Genomic DNA, 24,905 nt, shown 5'->3' with positions numbered 1-24,905 from the left:
TTGGTCTCCCTGTTGTAGTGCACACCCTCCAGACTGGAAAGAGGGTGGGCCGAGACTCTGCTGTCACCTGGGCCTCTGTGGTTCCTATCAGGTTCCTGTCACGCCATCCACAGCCATCCACAGGAAACCCTTTCTGAAAGGAGGCCCGACTCAGGCTCCCACCAGGCACTGGTGTGTGGCTGGCAATGGTCACGTGGTGTTTTACGGACGCTGCTGCTCTTTTCCTGTCGCTCGGCGTCACATCTGTAAGAAGCTGAGGTTGCCATGGTTAGAAACTGCGTCAGTTCAGTCTCTCGGCAACTGAGGGGGCTGGGTGCTGCAGACTGAAGCAAGGGCCAGCCCACTAGACTTGCAAATGATTGGGAGAGCTCCTGACTGGTTAGATATGCAAACCTTTAATGTTCTTCATTTCGCTGTTAGTTGTGGGAGGCCAGATTCAGGTCCAAGTGATGTTCAAATAGTGTGGTGCCTCATTGTGGGATCTCTCCTCAGGAAGCAGCCAGTGCTCCAGTGTGCTTGCATGGTGATATGGTGTCTCCCCAGGACCCCACTCCCATCCCTAGTGGAGAAGAGCCCTGCAGTACAGCTTGGCAAAATGGGCTCAGCAGCAGGCAGCTGAGTGCTGCGTTCATGCTTTCCCAGGTCCCAGGCATAACTGTGCCTTGCTGCCCCCACCCTGGCCTTTGTCCTTTCCCCATTGTTCCATGCACAGCAGTCTCTGTGAAAGCCAGGATGGGCCCAACATGGAGCCTCTGATGGCCAGAGATCTGTCATTGTTAGCACTGTGACACCATGGTGAGTCCTGTGTAGCCCACCCTCCAGCAGTGTCATATGTCCCTCAGTATAGCCTGGCCTAATGGGAATCCCATACAGCCAGCCCTCAGGAGATAGCTAGATGCCTTGTTGCTTGAGGGCATGGCTAGACTCATGCAAAATGAAGTTATTGTAGGGGAAGTGTACCGCTTCCTCCATCCCCCTTTCCTTCTGGCCAGACTTGAGCCTCTCTGTGGTCTGCTCTAGTGGTTTTAGAATGCAGAATTTTAGGTTTTAGAATGGTTTAGAATTTAGTTGGGTGAATGTGTTAAAGTAACAATATTACCTGTCCCCTGGCCTGGTATCGTAGTTTTAAGTCATTATCTCAAAAGGACAGATACAGGGTGTCAACCTTCTGAGACCCAGGGAACGTAATCAATGGCGTACCCTGCTGTTAGTATAGTTTGATGATATCTACATTTATAGGCAACGTGGCTCCATTGTGTACAGTAATGAGGTCCTATTTCTTAAGATACACAGTAGGATTACATCAGGCCACAGATATCTACGTTTAAAAAAAAAAATAGTGACCCTTAGAGTCTGTGGCAGGAGGGTTAGTAGATTTCCCAGCACCCACAGCAAGCAGCTAACCAGTTCCAGGGGATCTCCTGCCCTCCACAGGCACTGTGCTTGCATGCACACACCCACACACAATAATACATGTAATTAAAAATAAAGCAAAAATCTTTTTTCAAAACAACAAAATAGAAGAGCAGTTTTAAAATATTTAATGTGTCTGTGTAAAAGCTTGGGTTGTTCATAGTGTTCTGGAAAGGCTGGGGTGGGAGGCAGTCTGAGCAAACTTTTAACTCCGTGCCCCAAGGAGAATAGTCCCCCCCCCCCCCCCCCCGCACCCGCCAGTTACTGCACAGCAGTTCCCAGGGCCGGAAAGTGGGGTGCAGTGGAGAGCTCCCTCAGTAGCCTCTCACCGCCTCTGTACTTCAGTGTCCCTGCATGGAACGTGGCGATGGTGGTGTGACCTGTAGGTTCTCGAGAAGTGGGGCTATTTGCTCCCTGTTGGCCAGGTTGAGACCTGGTGGTTTGCTGCCGCCCATGTGTTCAGCATGCAGACTGCTCTAGAGTACAGAGTGCACAGGTGATCCTGAGGGCTCGCTTTAACAGCTTAGTGAGGTCAGGGGCCTGGGGCGGGCCTGGGGCGAGCCTAGTCCGCAGGGCTTCCTTCTAGATGTCTGTACAACTAACTACCTTCTGCTTGCCTTGGGGAATAGTGAGTGAGGAGATTTATTTGGAAAGATGTTGGTGATGGTTATGCACCATGCCTGTGACTGTAAAAAGTGGGGTTGGGGGTTTGTGGACTACCATGGACACACAGACTCACAACAGAGGTATGGGTGTCTATTCTACAACTTTGAGACAGAAATTCCAACAGTTACCCCTTCAGTGACCCTTGGTACTCTGATGTTATGGTAGCAAACACTATCTGCCCCATGTAACTCATTAGAACATTCTCCCACATTTGTGTGACCAGAAAAATGAGATGAGCCTACTTCAGGTTCTAGGTTGTCTTTTTTTTTTTTTTCCTCCCCCCACAGAAGAGGGTAGAAAGCCACATGACAGATGGAACCCCTGGTCTCCTAAAGGGCCTTCAAAGCTAGTGTGTATCGGACAGATGCCAGCCCGCAGCCTCACTGACGTCTTGCTGAACTCTCTGCCTGTTCTAGGGAAATTGTGGAGCACATGGTCCAGCACTTTAAAACTCAGATCTTCGGGGACCGGAAGCCAGTGTTTGATGGAAGGAAGAATCTGTACACAGCAATGCCCCTTCCGATCGGCAGGGACAAGGTGAGGATGCATGTGCCGGGGCCTAGTGGGGTGAGATTCAGACAGCTTCCAAGGCTACTTGTTTCTCTTATGTAGGAGATCGCGTCACCTGGGAGGCACGGGCGGCTGCCGTGCGTGGGCTTCTTCATGAGGGCGCGCTGAGGTTCTCAGCGAGGCTGCTCAGATGCAAAACACTCCGAAGTGCAACCCACAGTCCACCACATACTGTGTGTGTGTGTGTGTGTGTGTGTGTGTGTGTGTGTGTATGAGAGAGACAGAGTATATGTGAGAGAGTATGTGTGAGAAAGAGAATGTGTGTGTGTGAGAGAATGTGTGTGTGTGTGAGTGTGTATGTGTGTGAGTGTATGTATGTGTGTGTGTGAGAGAGAGTGTGAGTGTATGTGTGTGTTTTCTGCTGGCAATATAACAAAGCGGAAGTGCTGCAGCCGCCTCCTCTGCAGTGGGGAGGAGGAGGAGGAGGAGTCAACCTGGTGTGGTAACCATAGAAAATGTTACCTTCCCTTATTATTTTTAGCCTTATCGTGGCTTTATTTAAAAAGTAATAAAGCGTCTGTCCAGACTTTGACAGTCTGAGAATGAAGGGCGGGCACAGTTCCTGCAGGCCTGGCAACGGTTGTTGCTAAGTGACCACGAGCCTTGGCTCCTTTGTGCCTGTCTGTATTCCCAGTGGGGCCAGGCAGTCGTGGTACCTGGTGGCTCTGCTCCAACTCTCTGTGCTGACAGGAACGCACTATGTTAGGGCAGGGAGGGGACACTGACTGCACAGCTCTGTGTCATGTTCTGATCTCCCTGCCCCCACCCCCAGTGGCACGTGGGTTGTCGCTGCCACTCCAGGAACAGATAATGGGCGTAAGGCTCCAAGTTGGAGGGAATCCCAGGACTGGGTGTGAATGAACTGAGCAGGCCCTCCCTGGCAAATTAACATACTGTGAATTGGAGATTTATTGATCTTAAGGTTTTGTGTTTAATTTACACATTGTTTTTATTTAAAGCTCTATAAGAAAGAAAAGCATAAGGAGTTTATTCACAGTTTTGTTGGTACAGATTTATAATTAGACACTGGGAGGAGCATGAAGAGAAAGCTCCTGAAGGAGGGATGTGGCACCTCTTGTGCTCAGATGCAGATACACAATCAAACGAGCTACCAGCCCAGACTGGAATGAAAATAGACATAGTATGCATGTCTTTCCTAGTAATGGGACCTGACAAAAGCCACCTCACATTGCCAGCCTGTCTACCTTTCTAGTGCAGAGTGGAGCAGCCAGGGTAGGCAGCCCTGCCTCTCCTGTGTGTGGTACGCCTCAGGTCTCAGCTGCAGTGTGGGTTTTCATCCCAGGTCTGGGGGCTTCATGTGCCCCTCTCTCGTCCACACTGCAGTGTAAGTAGCAAGGCTGAGGAGCCCCAGCCCACTGCCGAAGACTTCCCAGCCCCTGGCAGGTAATAATACACACAGTTGATTGCCTGTGCTAGGCCGCACACAGCATTTGGAGATGCGCAGTCCCTTGTAACTTAATCCTAGTCTCCCGTGTCAGTGTTTTCAGATGACAAGCTGGCGTGGGGTTCCCCTCTGTCTGAACTGATCAAAAATAGTTTCCCTTTCTTCACTACCAGCAAAGCTTTGCTTCAGTCTTTTTCTTTTTTTGTCCTCTGTAGTAAGGAAGGGCTCTCCTTGACTCTGTTAGCTCAGCCTCTGCCTAGTGATGAGTGGGGACTGTGATACCTGATACGGGCACTGTGCCCTGTGTACATCACCTTCCTTAGGAGCAGACTCTGTAGAGCTGAGCTCACACTCTCCATAGGTGTCCATCTCGGTGCCAGCCCACGTGGAAAGCTCCTTGGGGTCGAGTGTACTTGTGTCTGCCAAGCGCATGGCTTCCCTTTGAGATGGGATGGAACTGGAAAGTTAGATGCTGGTTGCTCTAAATTTGGGGCTGACATCTCAGCCTCTTTTCACCAAAACCATGCCTAATATGTTATCCTTGGCTGTGTTTGGCTGTGTCCAGCTGTGCCTTCTTTTGCCAGCTGTTTGCAGGTTACAGCTTGTGAGCTGCTGCCTCCTGGGCCAGGGAGAGTGGAGTATGTCCCCTTGTTAGATGGCAGTTGTGACTACTCAGATCCAGCTCAGGGAATCTTGAGTTAGTAGCCTTGTTAGTAGCCTCAAGCTGTCTAGTAGCCAGCTGGCTCTGGGAGGGGAGGCTCAGCAGGCAGCCATGGGCATCCCTAGGGGTCCCTGTGGTGTTTGTACTTGAGACATGTTGCTAGGAACCCCGACAAGCCACATACCTTTGTGAGCTGTGTCTCTGTCTTGTCTAATGCACTGGTACAGGTGTTTGGAGGGCCTCTGTTCTACTTGACTTTCTGTTGCTCATAATCATCATGACCAAGGACACTGGGATTCAGAGGGGGACAGGTTTGCTTGGCTCTCACGTCCTGATGTCTTAGGGTTTTATTCCTGTGAGAAGACACGCTGACTAGGGCAATGTTTATGAAGGTAAACTTTTTTTTTTTTTTAATAGTATAGAATAGAGTTTATTCGGGGCATGAGGAGGGGAGTTAAGAGGGTAGTAGAGGCAGAAAAAGGCAGAGGGGGAGGGGAGGGAATGGGGAGAGGGGGGAGCAAGAGGGCAAGAGAGACAAGAGGAAGGTAAGTGTTTAGTTGGGGCTGGCTTACAGTTTTAAAAGGTTTAGCCCATTATCATTATGGCTGGAACATGGCAGTGTGCAGACAGACATGGTGCTGGAGAGTTCTACAACCTAATTTGAAGTCAGCAGGAGACTATGTGCCTCACTGGGTTTAGCTGGAGCATAGGAAACCTCAAAGCCTGCTTCCACAGTAACACACTTCCTCTAACAAGGCCACACCTCCTAATAGTGCCACTCCCTATGGGGCAAGCATTCAAACACAGTCTATGGGGCCATTCCTTTTTTTTGTTTTGTTTTGTTTTGTTGTTTTTTCGAGACAGGGTTTCTCTGTGTAGCCCTGGCTGTCCTGGAACTCTCTGCAGACAAGGCTGGCCTCGAACTCAGAAATCCGCCTGTCTCTGCCTCCCGAGTGCTGGGATCAAAGGCGTGCGCTATCATGCCCAGTTGTGGGGCCATTCCTATTCAAACCACTAAACCTGATCATAATCCCATCACCAAGGAAATCAGAGGATCTCTCAAAGCAAGAGCAAGAAGAAAGAGGAAATCTCAAAGCAAGAGCAGAAGCATGAACTGAAGGAGAAGTTGAAAGACCCATGATTCCTGGCTTGTTTCCCATGGCCTGCTCAGCTTATGCAACCCAAGACTACCTGCTTCACTGTGGTGCTATCCACAGTGGGCTGCACCCTTCAATATCAATCAAGAAAACCTACATGTTGCCTATAGGCCAATCTGATAGAGGCACTTAGCTGAGGGTCTTTTCTTCCCAGATGACTTTAATTTTTGTCAAAGTGACAAGCACAGTTGACCTTTTGCCAATCCGACACATAAATACATCATTGTTAAACCGTACCATTTCTTTCTTGTTTATCACAAAGATTTCAGATGGCCTAGTCGGCCATCATGGAAAGAGAGGCCCATTGGTCTTGCAAACTTCATATGCCTCAGTACAGGGGAACACCAGGGCCAAGAAGTGGGAATGGGGGGGGGGGGCTTGGGGGACTTTTGGGATAGCATTGGAAATGGAATGAAGAAAATATCTAATAAATTTTTAAAAAACAAGTAACTTTCAGGGCTGGAGAGATGGCTCAGTGGTTAAGAGCACTGGCTGCTCTTCTAGAGGTCCTGAGTTCAATTCCCAGTAACCACATGGTGGCTCACAGCCATCTGTAATGGGGATCTGATATGTCTGAAGACAGCTACAGTGTACTCTCATACATTAAATAAGTAAGTAAATAAATAAATAAATAAATAAATCTTATTAAAATGTGACTTTAAGCCGGGCAGTGGTGGTGCACGCCTTTAATCCCAGCACTTGGGAGGCAGAGGCAGGCGGATTTCTGAGTTCGAGGCCAGCCAGGGCTATACAGAGAAACCCTGTCTCAAAAAAATAAAATAAAATAAAATAAAATAAAATAAAATAAAATAAAATAGATTTTAAAAAGTGACTTTAAACACTTCAAAAATTCAAAGTCTTAAGCTGTGGTGGTGTGTGCCTTTAATCCCAGCATTTAGAAGGCAGAGGCAGGCAGAGTTCAAGGACTGTTCTACAGAACAAGTCCCAGGACACCCAGAGCTGCATACTGAGACTCTGACTGAAAAAAACAAAAACAAGAGTTTATTAAATGTCCAAAGTTGCTTAATTGGATTTCTATAAAAATAAAAGCAAATTAAATACTTTCTTTCTCTAGAGGAAAGGAACCAAAGTTAAGGAAAAAGAGGCAGGTGAATGTCTTTGAGTTCTATCCAGAAGTTACATAGTGAGAGTCTGTCTGTCTCTGGAAAGGAAAGGGAGGGAAAGGAAGGAAGGAAGGAAGCTTAGTATGCAGTGTCTGGGACTTACTCATGATCTTCTGGACTCTAAAGGACTTGGGCAGTTCCACTTCTGGGTCTGCCACCTACAACACACATAGTTTATCTCATAGGCTCAAGCTGACCCTACACTAAGCCTGTTAGTGCCTTTGATGGTCATTCCCTGGTTCTGACATCTCCAAAATGATGAGTTCGTCACTGCAGATGAGGCTACACTTTCCCAGTGGTATCAAACCTCAGCTCCTTCCAGGACTCCTTCAACCCTGCAGCTTTCATGCCATTAAAACTGATACCATGTGGAGGATCTAAACATTATCGTGCATGGCTACCAGCTTGAGATGCAGCCTTGGCCCCCTCTGGACCACTGCTTCTGTGTGCTCACCTAAGGAAATACTCAGACTATTTCATCTCAATGATGCCTGGTATCTTACTAACTGTGGCTGGTTCTTCAGCCCCAGCTGACCAGCATCAGTTGCCCCACTAATGCACAAAAGGTTTCATTAACACACTCTTAATTCAAATATACCATTCTAAGGGTTCTGATGATCTGTTTCCCCTGAAACTTCACAAGCCAGGCTGCCACTGTCTGCACTACTCTTAACATTCTTAGATTTCAAGCTCATTAGTCTCTGAGCACTTCTGATCTAAGTTCCAAATACTTCAGCAATCTTCCATAAGAGCAACATGGTCAGGTCTGTCACAGCAACACCCCACTTCTGATACCAATTTCTGTTCTCATTTAGTTTCTGTTCCTGGGATAAAACCAAAAGCAATTTGGGGCTTGGGTAGGATTTATGTGACTTAAAGGATGTAGTGGCCATGTGGTGGTGGTGCATGCCTTTAATCCCAGCACTTGGGAGGCAGAGGCAGGCAGATTTCTGAGTTCGAGGCCAGCCTGGTCTACAAAGTGAGTTCCAGGACAGCCAGGGCTATACAGAGAAACCCTAAAGTAATAAAAGGATGTAGTGCATTATTCAGCAAAGATAAGTGAGGAACCTGGAGGGAGAGGCTAAAGCAGGGACCAGAATGAGCATGAACCACTTGGCTTTCTCAGCTTGTTTTTTTTTTTTTTTTTTTTTTTTTTTTTGGGTGGGGGTGGGGGGGGTGGGGTATAGCCCAGAACCATGTGCCCAAGAGAAACTCCACTCAGAGTAGGCTGGGCCCTCCTACATCAGTCATTAGTTAAGGAAATGCTCCCAGGCCAGTCTGATCAAGGTTGAGGCTCCCCCTTCCCAGGGGGTTCTAGTTGTGTCAAGATGACTAAAAACAACCAAAAACTAGCCAGCACAGGCGGTGACTTGTTTTCCCAGACAATTGCCATGCAGAGTCACAGCGGCCCATTAGACAGCATTGAAACAGGACATGGCCTGCATGTCCTTGTCAGAAAAGGATACATGGCACCAAGCCCTGCAGCTGTCCCCCTGGCCAGCATAGCAGTTGTGACGCCAGACACCTGCTGGTGCCGTCACTCTTCTATGGGGATGGGGGTAGATGGCCTTGCAGCTGAAAACAGGGAAATCTTGAAGACACAGCTGCTTCTGTGAGTTCACAAATTTGGGGGCAAATACTGCTTCTTTGTGTCCGGGTGCAGCTTTCTCCTCTTTGTTTCTTTGAAGTGGTGTGCCATTCCAAAATGTACATATATTTGCTCTCAATTTGACTCCTTCTTCCAAAGATGTCCAAGCAAGAGCTGGCTCGGTGTCGGTGTTCTCAGAGGTTGAGTCTATAGCCAGTTCACCATTTTCCCTACCTAGATTGGTACTGTGTGATGTACCAGCCATCCTTAGGTTCTGGACACACATCTGGGCTGTTTCCTGTGGGTAGTGGCATTAGCCAGTCTGAAACCCTTTTTGCCCTTTCCTGGCCTGGGGCCTTGGGCTGTTTGCCAGCCTAGTGTCTGTGGTGATAGATAAAGTAGGATGAGGTGAGCCCATCTCCCCACTGCGAGTTTTGGGTACATGAGGATAAAGTATTCCAGAGCCGGCCAGGGAGCTTGTCAACAACAGATAACAAAGCCACTTTGAGCATCACCTGAGTGGTTGGTTTGTGGGCCACAGTCATGATGCAGTGTTGTAGGCAGTGATGATTCAACTGTGAACTGTAAGATCTGGGTAGATTGAACAAGGGTTATGGGAGAAAAGTGGGCGTGTTTGGGAGGGTTCAGTATGCTGGTCACTGACCTTGTACACTGGTTGCACATTTGGTAAAAGTCAAGAAAATTGAGTAAAGAACTTGTCACAAAAGGATGGGGACCTGAGTTCTGTCCTTAGCACCAGGTGCAGATCCCTTGGGCTCTCTGCCCGATCAGCCTAGCTTAATCAGCAAGCGCAGGGTCAAATAGAGACGGAAACTACAAAGTGGGAAGCAGCTGAGGGAGGCACCTACCGTAGACCTTGAGCCTCTGCACGTGTGCACCCCACCACACAGGAAGGTAAAGTTGACACTTGAGTTTCTTGTGCTTTCTCAGGGATGATGACCTCTGTGCTTTGGCTTGGCAGGTGGAGCTGGAGGTCACGCTCCCGGGAGAAGGCAAAGATCGCATCTTTAAGGTATCCATCAAGTGGGTGTCGTGCGTGAGCCTGCAGGCGTTACACGATGCACTTTCGGGGCGGCTGCCCAGCGTCCCCTTCGAGACGATCCAGGCCCTGGACGTTGTCATGAGGCACTTACCATCCATGAGGTGAGGGCATCAGTGGGCTGGGGACAGAGACTGCAAGCTGGAGCTGAGTGGTCACAGAACGAGTGAGATCTTGACTGAGGAAGGGCGGAGTCAGTGGTGATAGTCACACATACAACCTATGGGGCCAACAGTCCGAGATAGAAGACGATAATGTTAGCTGTCACCAGTGGCCTTGCCTGGGTGTAAAAGGTTCACTTCTCTGGCTGAGAACTCACACAGTCCTGTGCAAAGTCTGGAGCAGCTCTAGGACAGCACACTGGCCACCAATACTATGCTCAATTGGATGCCCATCCTTGGGAGAGTTTTCCCTCCCCAGTGTGTATGACAATGGCCAGCACCAAAGGCATCAGCCTGTTTCATTAGCTACACCTAGCAGGGAGCAAGATCATTTCAGAGGTTTGTCATTTTCCCAGTTGTCAGACAGAGTGTTGCACTGACTAGCACATGGAACCAAGGCCAGGGAGCCACATCTGAACCTGGCTTTCACACAAAGCACACAGTAGGGCCTCAGGAATGGTGAGAAATGGTCTTACAAGATCAGTAGTAGCCAGGCATGGTAGCGCACGCCTTTAATTCCCAGCACTTGAGTTCGAGGCCAGCCTGGTCTACAAAGTGAGTTCCAGGACAGCCAAGGCTACACAGAGAAACCCTGTTTTTGGGGGTGTGGGGGGGACAGAAGTGAGAGGCTGAAAGAAAGCTGCGTGCTTAGTTAGGCCCTGGGACCTGTTTCTGCTCTGCAGAAAGCTCGGTGTTCCTTTGGTTCCGTATTTACACATTAGGCATAGAGGAAGGAGACTATGTTCCAGAGTCGGATGTCCTGCCTCTCGATGCTAAGAACTGTTGAATGGAGGGAGGGAGGCAGGTAGGGACAGTAATAGCCTAAAATGGCAATTAACAAAATCTTGTCTATAGTTTAAAAACAAACCAGTATTTACTTTATTCATGTAGGCATGCCACTGGTGTGTGTGTGTGTGTGCGCGCGCGCGTGCGTGCGTGTGCGTGCGTGCGTGTGCGTGCGTGCGTGCGTGCGTGCGCGTGTGCGTGGGCCTGTGCACATCAGGGGACAGCTTGTTAGGAGTCAGGTCCTTCTTTCCACCGTGTGGAATCTAGGGATGGACTCAGGTCTCCAGGCTGGGCTACCAGCACCCCTACCCCCTGGACCATCTCACTGGCCGCATTGTCTAGTTGAGCAGTGGGAATCCCCTATGGTTTCCTCCCTCTGAATCCCTTTGGAAGGTTTACACTCAGTTTTACAATCCGGAGATTGTCAAGCTGTAATGGGATGAACAGGCACAGGCAGAAAGTGAGAAGGACACGCGGCATGGTTTCATTAACACACAGTGTCACCTCTGTGCCACGGCTGAACACTGTATCCCACCCTTTGGTGGTGAAACAGCCTGCACGTAGTAGGATTGCGGGGGCGGGGGTAGGGGATGTGGTCCAGCAGGTGGGTGGGCTATAGCTCAGGTCATCCATGTACATAACTGGTCTGTTATGGATCTTTTCACAGCTGAGCTTAAGCTCCAAAAGCAGGGAGCTGTCCACAGCCTCCTGCCTTTGATACCTGTCATTGAAAGAAGCTAGGGGGGCTGGCGAGATGGCTCAGTGGTTAAGAGCGCCGACTGCTCTTCTGAAGGTCCCGAGTTCAAATCCCAGCAACCACATGGTGGCTCACAACCATCCATAACGAAATCTGATGCCCTCTTCTGGAGTGTCTGAAGACAGCTACAGTGTACTTACATATAATAAATAAATCTTAAAAAAAAAAAAAAAGAAAGAAGCTAGGACAAACAGGGAGCTACATGGTGGCCCACAGCCACATGAAGTGGCAGCCCCATGGCTTGGAGCTGGGCTGCTCCGGCTGCCTCTGCCTGGTAGCTCCTAGGATTCTACCCATGCTAGCGTTGAGCTGCTCCTACCTGCATAGCACAGCCCCGGACTAGGAAGACTTGAAGGGATATTATACCCAGCTATGTGCACTGCACAGTGGAAATAAGAATGAGGGGGGAGAATGGAAACACCAGCTAGATCTTGCATGGCCCATAGGCCCCAGTTAGAGGTAGAGCCTGCTCCCAGATGAACTCTGTCCTTTCAAGAGGCAAGGAAGGCTCGATCGATGCAAGTGTGGAACGGTGAGGTTGTGAGCTAGAAGCACAGCGAGGCTTGTCTAACACTGACACCAAGCCTTGAAACAGGCCCCCTGCATTCTGTCAGTTCCTATGTTTAAACATCTGATAGTCTTAAGTCCACGGGGTTACTGCTTCCACAGGGAATGCAGGCTAGAACTACATGTAATGAGCATCTACAGAAGAAACCTAGAGCAGTCTCTGAGTGTAGCTATGCCTGCTATGATGATGGGCTGATTCCATCTGATTAAAAGAGGCCTTATCCCTGTTGCAGGTACACCCCTGTTGGCCGTTCCTTCTTCACTGCATCTGAAGGCTGTTCCAACCCTCTGGGTGGGGGCAGAGAAGTGTGGTTTGGCTTCCATCAGTCCGTCCGACCTTCTCTTTGGAAAATGATGCTGAATATTGATGGTAAGAGAAGCCCATGGGTGTCGCTGCAGGGTGGATGAGGGCCCATGCAGCTGCCATTGAAGTGGGTGGAGATTTGAAAGCATGCAGAGGAGCCCAGATTCTCTTAGCCACCTTTAGCACAGCTCTGATGTGATACCAGCCTGTTTCACTGGGCACCAAAGCCCTTAGAGTACTCCACTCCCAGGGACCTTTAGCCAGCCTGAAGAGCTACCCTTGCCAGACCCTTTGCATTCCTAGAGCACCCCAGGTGTGGGGCGGGGGCCACACCCTTCATCCTCTCCCCATGTTTCCTGATTACTTGTGTTGCTGCTTGAACTAAGGAAAAGACATCATTAGGTGCCAGTGGCTGGCCACTGCCCAGTAGTCTTCCAGCTTTGGAGTATATTAGACCTATTATTGCTGTGACAAGTCCGTAGGAGAAACCATTTAAAGCTGTAAAGATTAACTTGGGTTCAGAGGTCTCGGCTCACCGTAAGCTCATACCATCATGCTGAAGCCAAGCACTGTGGCAAAGAGGCTGTGATCCTGCATAGCTGCTTATCTCGTGGTGGCTAGGAAGCGAGGAGATAGAAAGGGGCCAGGGACAAGGTACATTCCTAAGGGCACAGGCCCAGGGATGGACTTCCTTCAGAAATGCCATCAATCAGTGGACTAATCCATTCGTTGTCTCGGAGCCCCCACAATCCACTTAGCTTTCAATGGTGGGGGGGGATACTGTAGCCCCCGTGCTCCTCCCGTGCTTCAGGAGCCTTGGGGTCATACTCTGCTGAGTCGTCTTCCTTCTGCCAGAGACTGACAGCCAGGAGCATCCCCCCAACAATGCCCCGCAGGCCACATCTTGGTAGGATGCACCTTGATTGCAAAAGAATTATATGAATGGAACACTTTAGAAATTCCTATTTAGAAAACCTGACACGATCCAAGGTCCTGAATGCCCTGACCATGCTAGACTTGTTCAATCAAGATCTCTAATTCTTTTAGTGACTTCTTCAGATTCAGCCAGTCCCTAACCATTGTCCTTGGCTGGAGGAAGCATGCAGTCTCCTGGGGTTGGTGCCTCCTTTGGAGTACGGAGCCACGGGCATAGTGGACTGCTTTTCTCACCACAAAACATCAAGGGGCACTCCACAGAGGAGAAACAGGACCGGGCCTCCTAAGCAGCTACTAATTAGTCGTGTGTATCACTTCAGATACCTCTGTTAAACCTGTCCGTCTCTTCCTTTTCCTGCGCATAGTATCGGCAACAGCGTTTTACAAGGCACAGCCAGTGATCGAGTTTGTTTGTGAAGTTTTGGATTTTAAAAGTATTGAAGAACAACAAAAACCTCTGACAGATTCCCAAAGGGTAAAGTTTACCAAAGAAATCAAAGGTAAAGATGTACCCAGCACGTCAGGCTAGGGGGTGGGACCGCCTCTCCTGGTGCAGGTGTGGGCTGTGGGAAGAGTGAACACAAGACACACTGACTCTGAGTCGATTGGGACCCAGGCACCGAGGGCCCATGACTCTAATGAGTACAGCTGCACAGGTGGGAAGAGCTGGGTCTCCTGTTTGGTCCACAAATGTTAGGTTTCAAGAAGGGCACCCAAGTCTTAAGTGCTGAGTTATTCTGGCAGAGGGCTTCCCTGGATGAGGTGTATCCAGCCAACGTATTCTGTGGTTGGTCCACATTCCTTACTTCTCAGCTCTAGAACCTCACAGCTTCATCCGCGGCCAAAGCTGCCGTCCGTGTGTGCCTGGAACTGTAAGTGCATAGCAAGAGTAGCTCTGATGCCTGCTGTCTGTCACCAGGTCTAAAGGTGGAGATAACGCACTGTGGTCAGATGAAGAGGAAGTACCGTGTCTGCAATGTGACCCGGCGGCCTGCCAGTCACCAAACGTAAGGCAGCCAAGCAGCCAGCCCTCCGTTCAAACTCTGGTCTGCCCCCAGGCACTCAGCTTCCCAGACACTGGAAGGCCTGGGACTGTCCTGCAAACAGCTGCCTGCCTCTGGGGCTCACTCACACTCTGCTCTAAGAAGTGAACTCCACAGGCTGGAGAAATGACTCTGGTTAAGAGCATAGCATGTACTGCTCTTGGCAAAGCAAACAGGACGCAAGTTTGTTCCCAGCACCCATGTTGGGCAGCTTACAGCCTCCTGTAGCTCCAGCTGCAGTGCCCTCTTATGTACCCTCAAGGTACCTGCACACGCACTTGTGCACACACATTTAAAACATACGTTGATTTTGGTGTTGTTTTCATGTATGTATGTCTGGTCCCTGTGGAGATCAGAAGAGAGCATTAGATTCCCTGAAACAGGAGTTATAGGCAGCTGTGAACCACCATGTGGGTGCCAGAAATCAAACCTGGGTCCTCTGCAAGAGCAGCCAGTGCCTTAAAGCAGTGGCCATCTCTCAAGCCCCTGTTCTGTTCTGTTTTTAAGTCAGAGATTCATTGTGCAGACCAAGCTGTCCTGGAACTGCTCACAAAAATGACTCTGCTTAACCGGGGCTGGGGTTTAAGGCATATACTACCACAGCCCACAAAATAGGGAAAAAATGTGGAAGGTGAGGGATGGCTCAATGGCTAAGAACATTGGCTGCTCTTCCAGAGGTTCTTATGTTCAATTCCGAACATCACACAGTAGGTCAAACTGTCTATAACATTGGTCCTATGGGATCCCATACCTTCTAGTGTGTAGCAGACATATATGCAGACAAAATGCCCATATACATAAAATACATAAGTCTTCTACAAACAAGTGTAAATTCCAACATAGAAATCGCACGCACACGCACACAGAGGAACAGAGGATGTCACCTTACCAGTGTTAGGGTGTCTGCAGTGTGGCTTTGTGTAGGTTTGGGAGGAGCAGAGACGGACACCCGGGGGCAGCCTGAGAATTGAGGGACTCGTGCATGGTCCAGGAGATGCTTGAAGCATTTGTTTCCTGCACAACACAGGTGCTCGGGCATGGGAAGGTTCAGTGTCCTGGGAGCCTGGAAAGTTCTTTCCTAAGTCACCTCTTCCTGCAGGTTCCCACTGCAGCAGGAGAGTGGGCAGACAGTGGAGTGTACAGTGGCCCAGTACTTCAAGGACAGGCACAAGCTGGTTCTGCGCTACCCCCACCTCCCGTGTTTACAAGTCGGACAGGAGCAGAAACACACCTACCTTCCTTTGGAGGCAAGTCTCTGCACTATTGTCTAGGGAGAAGCCCAAATCCAGGCCAGCCTCCATGGTGCTGTAGGACTCTGTTAATTCACACTTTGTTGATACTTGTCCCCTTTGTGTCTTTCTTCCTCTAAAATGGGATGAAATTAGCAGCTTGGGTGGAATTACCCACCACAATGTCGCTTAGATAGAATCTCACTGCATACTCCTGGCTGGCCTGAAATTCTCTTTGTAGACCCTCACCTCTCAGAGGTCCTACCTGTCTTCAGCCTCAAGTCCTGGGATAATGGATGTCTTTCTTAAGCTTTCTGTTGCTTAAGGACCAAGAGCAGCCTGGAGAGGAAAGAGTAAACTTCATTTACTCTTCTTCATCACTGTTCATCTAAGGATGTCATTGCAGGAACCCGAAATGGGCAGAAACCTTGAAGTAGAGCAGATACAGAGGTGTGGAAGGGTACTGCTTTCTGGCTTGATCCCGAAAGCTTGTTCAGACTGCTTGCTTATAGAGCCCAGCACCACCAGCCTGGGGTGACATTACCCAAAATGGGCTGGGCCCTCCTCATCAATCACTGAGAAAATATCCTACAGGCTTGCCTGCAGCCTGCTCTTCTGGAGGCATTTTCTCAGTTAAGGTTAATGCCTCTTGGATGATTATAACTGTGTCAAATTGACATAAAATTAGCCACCACAACAGATGTGAGCCACTCACTGTGCACAGGTCAAGCCCAGCAGAGTGCCACCAAAGCTGTAGATGGTCCTCTTTCATGCCAGGGTTACCTACAAGTTGTGTGTGGTTGACTTTGGAGTGGTCCCACCACTAGTCAGGGTTGGTTCTGGCTTGCGTACTCAGCCTCTGAAATCTCCCTCCTACAACCCCTAGTCACATACACAGTTCATGTGTTGACCTGTATCTGTCTTCTTTGTAGGTCTGTAACATAGTTGCTGGACAGAGATGTATAAAAAAATTAACAGACAATCAGACCTCAACCATGATCAGAGCAACTGCCAGGTCAGCACCTGATCGCCAAGAGGAGATCAGCAAACTGGTGAGTACTGGGTCCTTGGTTCCTCCAGGATCGGGTAACCAAGGATCCCCATCCCCAACACACACACATGCCTGGACTTTGAGCAGAGATGGCCTCCACTGACCTGTCTTCCTCTTTTTCTTTCCTCAAGATGCGAAGTGCAAGTTTCAATACAGACCCATATGTTCGTGAATTTGGAATCATGGTGAAAGATGAGATGACAGATGTGACTGGGCGGGTTCTGCAGCCGCCCTCCATCCTCTACGGGGGCAGGGTAGGTGCAGACAGGGCCAAGTGCTCTTGTGCTGTGTGGATGTGGGTGGCTGTGTGAACTGTGCCCGTGCATGACTCAGCCTCATCCACTCACCCATCCCATGGTACCTTTATCTGTCTCTATTCATATATCCTTCCCATCCACTCATTTCCTCACCCCGTCCATCCATTCACCTGGCCTTCACTCCCACCCATTGAGGTTCACCATTGGCCCAGCCATCCTGTCATTTCTCACCACCATCCATCCAGAACTCACCATTCTGCCTGTGTGCAGGGGGGTTACTTACAGTGCTAAGGAATGCTAGAGCCATGGAGGTGCCACACCTGTGGTGATCTGGTGCCTTAGGAGTCATTGTTGGTCAGGGAACCAGCAGCAAGAATATTTTCATTTGTTCTCCACTGAACGACTTGGTCTTTGCAGAACAAAGCAATTGCCACCCCTGTCCAGGGTGTGTGGGACATGCGAAACAAGCAGTTCCACACGGGCATCGAGATCAAGGTGTGGGCCATCGCCTGCTTCGCTCCCCAGCGCCAGTGTACAGAAGTCCATCTCAAGTAAGCCTGCTTGAGGCTTCCATGTGCCTAGCCTCGTTTCTGTTGGTCAGACGGGTCACCGGGGTTCCAATACCAGCGGTTGGCAGCCTTTCTCTAACAGAGAGCACTCACCCAGGGTGACTGCCATTTATGAGATGTGACAAGGCCAGATTAGGTGTGAGAGAAAACAGCTCCTGAGACTGTAGAAACTTCACTGTCTATGTAGCCCTCACTGGCTGTCCTAGAACTCAACTATGTAGACCCAGGCTGGCCTTGAACTCAGAGATCTACCTGCCTCTGCCTCTGCTAATGCTGGGATTAAAGGCGTGTGCCCTATCCCTGGCTAAGAAATTTTAGTGGCATGTATTTGTTTGTGTGTGCGGCAGGGTGGATATGCTTCTGTCCACCCCATCATGCACTGTTGGAGGATTAGCTGAGGAAGTTGCTTCTCTTTCTACCACGTGGTCCCAGGGACTGACCTCAGATTGGCAGGCTTACACAAAGCACCTTTTCCCATTGAGCCGTCACTCTGGTGCTACTGTGGAATTTCTGTGAATTAAATGAGAAGTGACGCTGAGAACTGGGTGGGTAGAGACGGTAGAAGAAGCAGCATCGGGTGGGCTGCAGGAGCTGCTCTCCTCTGTGAGGGAGGACTTACAGGGAACACATCAGGCTTTGGCATGTGCCCAGCCATTTTTCCAGTAGCTTAGGTCAGCTGATACAGTGAGCTGCAGAGGGACCTGCTCCTTAGCCAGGAACGCTGTGAGTGTTGGGCCATTGGCAAGGAACTAGGCTTGACCAGTGCCAACAGGAATGCCCTATAGCTCACAGGGCTTGTACTTGTGTTCTAAGACATTTGCTTTTTTACCTGTCTGGGGTCAGTGAAGGGGGTACCCCAAAGCCTGTAAAGTCTAGCTGTAACCTTACCATCTCAGCCAGAGGCTCTTTGGTGAGGCTGCCACCCAGCACTGGTGGTAGTGTTGGCCTGTGCTTCTGACAGAATGAGCCACGAGCCCAGAGAAAAGGAAGCCAGTAGCAGACACTGGGTGCTGACCAATTCCTGCCCATCTTCTATCCTTGGTATCTCTGTCCCCAGACACACCCCACCTGTTGGTGGTGTGATTGCAGGTGCACAACCATGAATTCTGTAAATGTAGCACAGGGGAGGTGACTGCTGGCCCACTAGGCTGAAGCTAAATGTCCCCACCTTGGCTGCTGATCGATGTTTTTGCTCTGAACGTAGCCGGTCTTCTCAGCTACCTGAGTCTGGTTTGGCAGTCCAAGCGCCGGATTTGCTTGACTGCCACCTGTTCTCTTTTCTTCTGGGTCTGTGTTTCCGAGACTACACCCACCAGAGCAGCAGGGAAGGAAAACCCACAGGCAGCTGATGGTGTTCTTTATTTTGCTTAGTTGGCCTGCATGGCACAAAAGAACCATACTGTGTCACTACAGAAAGGCAGCAAGCATGCTTTTTTTTTGGGGGGGGGGGGTTCGAGATAGGGTCTCTATATAGCCCTGGCTGTCCTAGAACTCACTCTGTAGACCAGGCTGGCCTCAAACTCAGAGATCTGCCTGCCTCTGCCTCCCAAGTGCTGGGATTAAAGGCGTGCGCCACTACTAACCTAGCACAAGCATGCATATTATATCTGCCATTTTATCCCATCGATGACCCCTGTGCCTTCCATGGTTGTATGGTGTACTCACCCCATTCATGGGCTGATATGCCTTTGACTTTATCTGAGATTAGATTCTAGCATACCATGGTACCTAACCCTAGGCCCCAGAGGGCGAGGCAGTAGAATTCTGAGTTTGAGGCCAGCCTGGGCTACCGAAAGCAAATAAAAAACTTAATTCTTTTTTGTTGTTGTTGTTTTCTTTTGTTTAGACAGAATCTTATGTGTCCCAGGCTAGCCTCAAACTCAATGTGTAGTCATGAATGACCTTAACTGTAGACCCTCCTGCCTCTCCCAAATGCTGAGATTGCGTGCATGCTAGGCAAGATCTTTGACCTTGTTAAACTGTACTCGGAGACCCTGGTTGATATGACCTCCTTACCATGTATTATACATCTTAGCAAAGTGGCCTTTTCCCTCAGGTCCTTCACAGAGCAACTGAGGAAGATCTCGAGAGATGCTGGGATGCCGATCCAGGGTCAGCCCTGCTTCTGTAAATACGCACAGGGTGCAGACAGTGTGGAGCCCATGTTCCGACACCTGAAGAACACATACGCTGGCCTCCAGCTGGTGGTGGTCATCCTGCCTGGCAAAACTCCTGTGTATGGTAGGTGTTGGCCCCCTGCAGGCTTCAGGGGGCGAGGAGGTCCCAGTGGCCCTGAGTGGCCTGGAACAGTCCCCTTTGTGCTGACTGAGCTGAATGGTTGGTTCTTGCCCATTCCTGAACCTGAGAAGGGGAGAGGGAGGTGGGTTACTCTCATATACGTTTGGTCCATCATCATCTTCTTGAGTGAGGCCACAACCCCATGTATCAAGCAACTCCCAGTGACCCATAGTTGCAGATAGTCTCTGCAATTGTGCAATGTTTGGAATTTTAGGAACTTTTCAGAGGGTGTATACATGACTGGTCCCCTCTGTGTTGACACCAACACCCCCAAGAGAGGGTGTTAGTAGTTGTTAGTCATTCAGGGAGGTTGGTTGCATTTTATTAGTAATCATGGACAATAAAGAAAAGGAAATAAATGGGATTCAGGGATCTCTCCCACCTCTATCTTCCTTTTTCTCCTATCTACTAATGAGTGAAACTAGTAAATAAAAGGGCAGGAAAAAGAGGAACCCACAAAGTAGCAAAGGCCAGCTACAGCCCATAATTTGACTTGACGGTTGGTTTCATGTTCATGCTGTGGCATGAGTGTTGGCAGGTGGAAGAGAGTGCCCTGATAGGTCAGTGTTCCCCGAGGAGGCCCCACTGGCTCTTGGTTCCCTAGGATTCAGTCAGTCTGGTCTCTGCCACCACCCCACATAAGGGTGGGTTTCTTAATGTTAGAGGGTAGTTGTTCCTTCATCAGTGGAGAGCCCAGTGATGCTGAAGAAGAGGGAATGGATTAGGTACAGCCTTCTGTTCAGGGGGGGTAGTAGGGGGGGTGGGCAGGGAGGCTATATGGACAGATCTGCAAGGTGAGAGCTGTCTGCCCCATAGGCTTTTTCAGCAAAAGGGTGTTGGTGTGAGATCTATACAGGGGTCAAGGAAAGCAACTGGGCTTCCTGATGGTTGTGATAGTAGGGGTCTGTCCTATCTAACCACAGGCAGACCACAGACCCATGGCATGGTCTTTCCCTCTCAGTTCAAAGAAGGCTTTCTCATGGCAGTGGTGTTTAGGTGAGATGAGTGTTGTCCCTAGAGTCCGCGTTTCTAGAACAGTCCTAAGAGCAGTGACCAGCTGCTTCAGGAATGAATGTGGGGATGGACAAGTGTGGATCCCCACGGCACTTTGATGTTCTGTGTTTGCCAAGGGTTTTGACAAGACCGGTGGTTTTATTTTTAGCCACGTAGGCATTTGCTTAACATGAGGTGTCATTTCTGCTGAGGAATGCTGAAGCCTTAGTTATAGCTGGCTTCTGCTTGCCACGCCCTGGCCCAGGATCACAAATGGCTGGTATGAGATGTGCTTCCCGGTTCCTGTCCTGAGGGAGACAGGCACAGGTGCCTGGCAGTGCTAAAGCAGGATTCCGCCAGGAGCCCTGCCCCTCTGTCTGCCAGCATCTTCCCTAGGCTGACTGCAGGCGCCTAACGCAGCTGCTGTGGCTGAACACTGCACCGGTGCAGTCCAAAAGGGTGCAGAAGACAGCTGCTTCTATTTGGGAGTTGTGACATGTGCGCCTCTGCTCCACAGCGGAAGTCAAGCGTGTGGGAGACACAGTGCTGGGGATGGCCACACAGTGCGTCCAGATGAAGAACGTGCAGAGGACCACGCCACAGACCCTATCCAATCTCTGCTTAAAGATCAATGTCAAACTGGGAGGCGTCAACAACATCCTGCTGCCACAGGGCAGGTGAGGTGGCCACACCCCATGCATACACCAGCTGGCTTAAATGGTCAGTGGAGAGGTGCTCACTGGTAGTTTATGTGGGCATAAGTCCTGGGCTCCTCAGAACCAGGGGCATCAGGGATGAGTGACTGTTAGGGCTGGAGTCCCTAACAGTTGAAGGCTGGTATGGGGCTGTTGTCACCCTGCTCCTTGTGCCAGGGCCAGCAGTCTCCACTGAAGAGTTGGGAGAGTGAGTGGCCTCGGGACAGGTCAGGAATGGGCTTCCACAGACTTGGCAGCGGGTCCCTGGAGCTTTACTGCAGTGTAGACTCCAGTGTTTTCTACTCTGCTTACTTGGGGCTGGGAGCTTACTGCTAGGATCAAAGCTAAAGCACTTGGGGCTGGAAAGTCCTTCCCTGTAGGACCTGCTGTTGATGGGCCAGGAACTGAGGCCAAGTGCTGGCCCACACGCCCCATAGGGCTAAGGGTTGGGAATGTGGAACTGTGCCTTCCTCGGGTGCCTCCCACAGTCAGTGTGCTACCCTAGGTGTTAGAGGACAAGGTCCAAGTTAATGTTTTCCCCTCCTTTGAACAAAAGGACAAAAGAAGAGAGCGACCATAGTAATAGCTTTGGCTGAGGAAACTGTCTATAGACACTGAGAATAATGGGCAGGCCTGTGCTGTGGGGTCTGGCTTAGAACAGATTTGGAGGCCTCTTGTGCCAGGCTACACCGGGCTGAAGTTGGGGACCGGCAGGATGAGGAACCCCAATGGTTTGGAGATAAGGATAGGTAGACAGGTTAAAGAGATTAAAGGGGAGAAAGGCAGTTGTCTCATGCTCTTGGTCTAGTTAGTGTCAAAGACAGGGCCTTCCTGAAGGAGGTGTGGCCCGGGTTGGGAAGCTGAGCTCTGGGGACACTCATTGTCAGAGCACAGGAACCCTGAGACTGGATGAGCATCCTTGAGTGAATGACAAGGAGATCTGAGCCCTGTGCCCAGGGTAAAAGTTCAGGGACACTGGTAATAGAAAAAGAAGGCAAGGAGGGGAGGCACCTGAGTCACAGTGCCCAGGGAGGTGTGTCTTGCATCACAAAATGCCAATGAGCTGCACTGTGCGGCCTGATTATTGGACCCAGCAATGGAGGAAGTCACTAGAGACCTTGAAAGGGGAATCTTGTTGCCATGGCAGCATGAGTTGAGTTAGGAGGAGCCTGGGAGGCCCTGGCAGGCTGGGCTCATGGGAAGGAAGCTTCGCTGGGCTGCAGATGAGAGGAAGCTGAGCGCAGGTGTGCCTTGCTTGTGGCAAGTGAGTCACATCCACCCACGTGTAGAAACACAGCTGCTACACAGCTGTACCTGGTGGCCTCATGGTGGCCGGGCAGGTGATCAGGATCTCTGGGTGTACCTCTCAGCTCCCCTCAGCAAGGAAAGTGAGGCCAAGAGGCACAGGCATCTCAAGTGTGGTTAGCAGGACCACAGTGCCACAGACGCCTGTGTCTTAGAAGTGGCACCCTAAGTCTGAGGCTGGGTGCAGGCCCCCAGGGGTGGTTGCAACCACAGTGGAGAGTAAAGGAACACTTGCCATCCTCTCCCTGGAAAGGGCACATAGATGAACATGCTTGGCATGTAGGAAGCACTTTCTTTCTTACATGGTTATATCCTGAATGGGTGCTGAAGAGAAATCCTGCTGTGGACACACACACACACACACACACACACACACACATACACACACAGGTCTCTACTGTGCCTGACTTTGATTGGGAGATGACACTGTGCAATAGACACACTCCCCTCTGAGTGCACCACACCTCACACAAATGGGACGTCACCTCACAGAGATGTGGTATTCAGCTCGTATCATGGTTGCTCTTGATCTAGGGCCTCACACAGAGAATATTGTCTGGACTTCACACACTTAGGGACAAAGATGCCCTTCTGGCTACCTCTCCTTGCCCAGAGTGTCAAATTGTCCTTTGGTTCTTTGTGATAGTCCCAGGCCACCTTCAGAATAATCAAGTTTCTTTTGGCACAAAATGTGGAGGCATACACTTAAGATTGCAGCATTTGAGAGGTCGTGGCAGCGGGACTGGACATCCAAGTCCAGTCTGAAGTACATGAGACTGTGTGTCAAAATAAAGGGGAGAAAGGAAAAAGTCTCAGGAAGGCAGACGGGATGGGTAAACCCCTTTCTGATGACCATGCTGCATACCCTCTCTGGCAGCCACCAGCCTCTGTGTATACTTCTAGAAGAGCAGTCACCATGGGAATAAAGACGTAACTGCTCCTATTGTGAACAGTGTATGCTAAGCCCGGCTCCTACAATGCAGGAACCTGTTGGTCTTTAGGGTGCTGCATGGAGAGCTATCATTATCTCTCTTTCCCCTTCCCTCACCACACATGCCACCACTCAGGTAGTGAGCATTCCGCCTGAAGGTCTCAGCCAGAAATGATGGCCATGGAAGAAGATGGCGGGGTTGTGGGAATTGGGAATGTATTCTGTGGTTAAGACCCAGGATGCTACTCAAACTCCTGGGCTCTGGCAGTCCCTCCCCTCAACAGAACAAGGCACCCCCAGTGCCCAACCAGGCCAGCTACGTACTCGGCTCTCAGTCCCACCTTCTCGGGCTCTTTCTCAAGTGCATAACAGACATCATTGTTTAATCCAATAGGCTTTCTGTGTGTATCATTAAGGGTAACAATTCTGTTGGGGGCGGGGGAGGTCTCTCACTTGGTAAAGAACTTGCATGGCATATATAAGGCCCTGGGTTCAAGGCCAGCATAAACCAGATGGGTTTGGTGGTACATGCCTGTCACCCTGGCACTGAGGTAGAGTCAGGAAGATCTCTTGAAAAATACCCATGTTAGAGCTAGGGTTGCCTCCCAGAGACGGGTAGGAATAGCTTCTGTTGCCAGGCATCCATGCATTCTCTGAAGCTTGGTCCTCAAACACCCATTTTCTTGTAGGCCTCCAGTGTTCCAGCAACCTGTCATCTTCCTGGGAGCCGATGTCACCCACCCACCAGCTGGGGATGGGAAGAAACCTTCTATTGCTGCCGTGAGTGTCCACTCTTTTCCTCTGGCCTCTCTGCTGGTATCATGTTGCTTGGTGGGACCATTGCCCCTCGAGTGTCTGTGGTCTGTTTGCAGTGGTATGTGGAGGAGAAAGACATGGAAGTCACCACTTGCTTGGCTGGTCTAATCATGATCTAACGGCAAATAGGTGATAGGGTGAACCTGATGATGTCACAGGTGTGTGGGCTGCCATCTACTCTGCATTCTGTGGTGCATCTGATGGGAACATTACCTCTGGCTTCTCCATGTCCATCAAGGTAGCCTTGGCCAACCACTTAGCATCCACTCCCTCCACTCTCAGTAGGCTGGCCTGTCATGTTACAGTGGACAGGCATGGACTTCTGTAGTGGGGTTTGGAGTGCAGAGTGCAATGGGTGTCCTCTTACCACTCCTCTAGTTAAAGAATACCGGGTTCTAGAGCCAGGGTGGTTGAGCATATGAAAGGAAACAACAGCTCTTTTGGATCGTTTGTCTGAACCATGGATCCTGCCCTCACAAATGCCCACCTTGCCCAATCAGTTTCTCTAACTGGTTGTTCAAGTGCCTCAAAGAAGTGCTCACCTGGGGAGTGGGACCAAAAGG

At 50.1% G+C, this 24,905-nt stretch overlaps 1 protein-coding gene across 1 annotated transcript in view; it reads left to right on the top strand.

Moving 5' to 3' along the window:
* The window catches only part of Ago2 (argonaute RISC catalytic subunit 2), an 83,323-nt gene that overhangs the window by 44,339 nt on the left and 14,079 nt on the right, over positions 1–24,905 (top strand). Inside the window, exons 3-14 of the mRNA NM_153178.4 lie at positions 2,496–2,616; positions 9,567–9,748; positions 12,149–12,285; positions 13,521–13,655; positions 14,075–14,162; positions 15,298–15,445; positions 16,360–16,479; positions 16,610–16,732; positions 17,153–17,286; positions 19,361–19,545; positions 21,113–21,272; positions 24,216–24,306. Of these exons, the coding sequence (NP_694818.3) occupies positions 2,496–2,616; positions 9,567–9,748; positions 12,149–12,285; positions 13,521–13,655; positions 14,075–14,162; positions 15,298–15,445; positions 16,360–16,479; positions 16,610–16,732; positions 17,153–17,286; positions 19,361–19,545; positions 21,113–21,272; positions 24,216–24,306 (1,624 nt within the window). The remainder of the gene's footprint in view (positions 1–2,495; positions 2,617–9,566; positions 9,749–12,148; positions 12,286–13,520; positions 13,656–14,074; positions 14,163–15,297; positions 15,446–16,359; positions 16,480–16,609; positions 16,733–17,152; positions 17,287–19,360; positions 19,546–21,112; positions 21,273–24,215; positions 24,307–24,905) is intronic.

This window comes from Mus musculus, chromosome 15 (genome assembly GCF_000001635.26).
Source record: "Mus musculus strain C57BL/6J chromosome 15, GRCm38.p6 C57BL/6J".
In the NCBI taxonomy this organism is placed as follows: Eukaryota; Metazoa; Chordata; class Mammalia; order Rodentia; family Muridae; genus Mus; species Mus musculus.
Note: the sequence above shows the minus strand (reverse complement) of the source record. Positions and strands in the feature narration are given on the sequence as shown.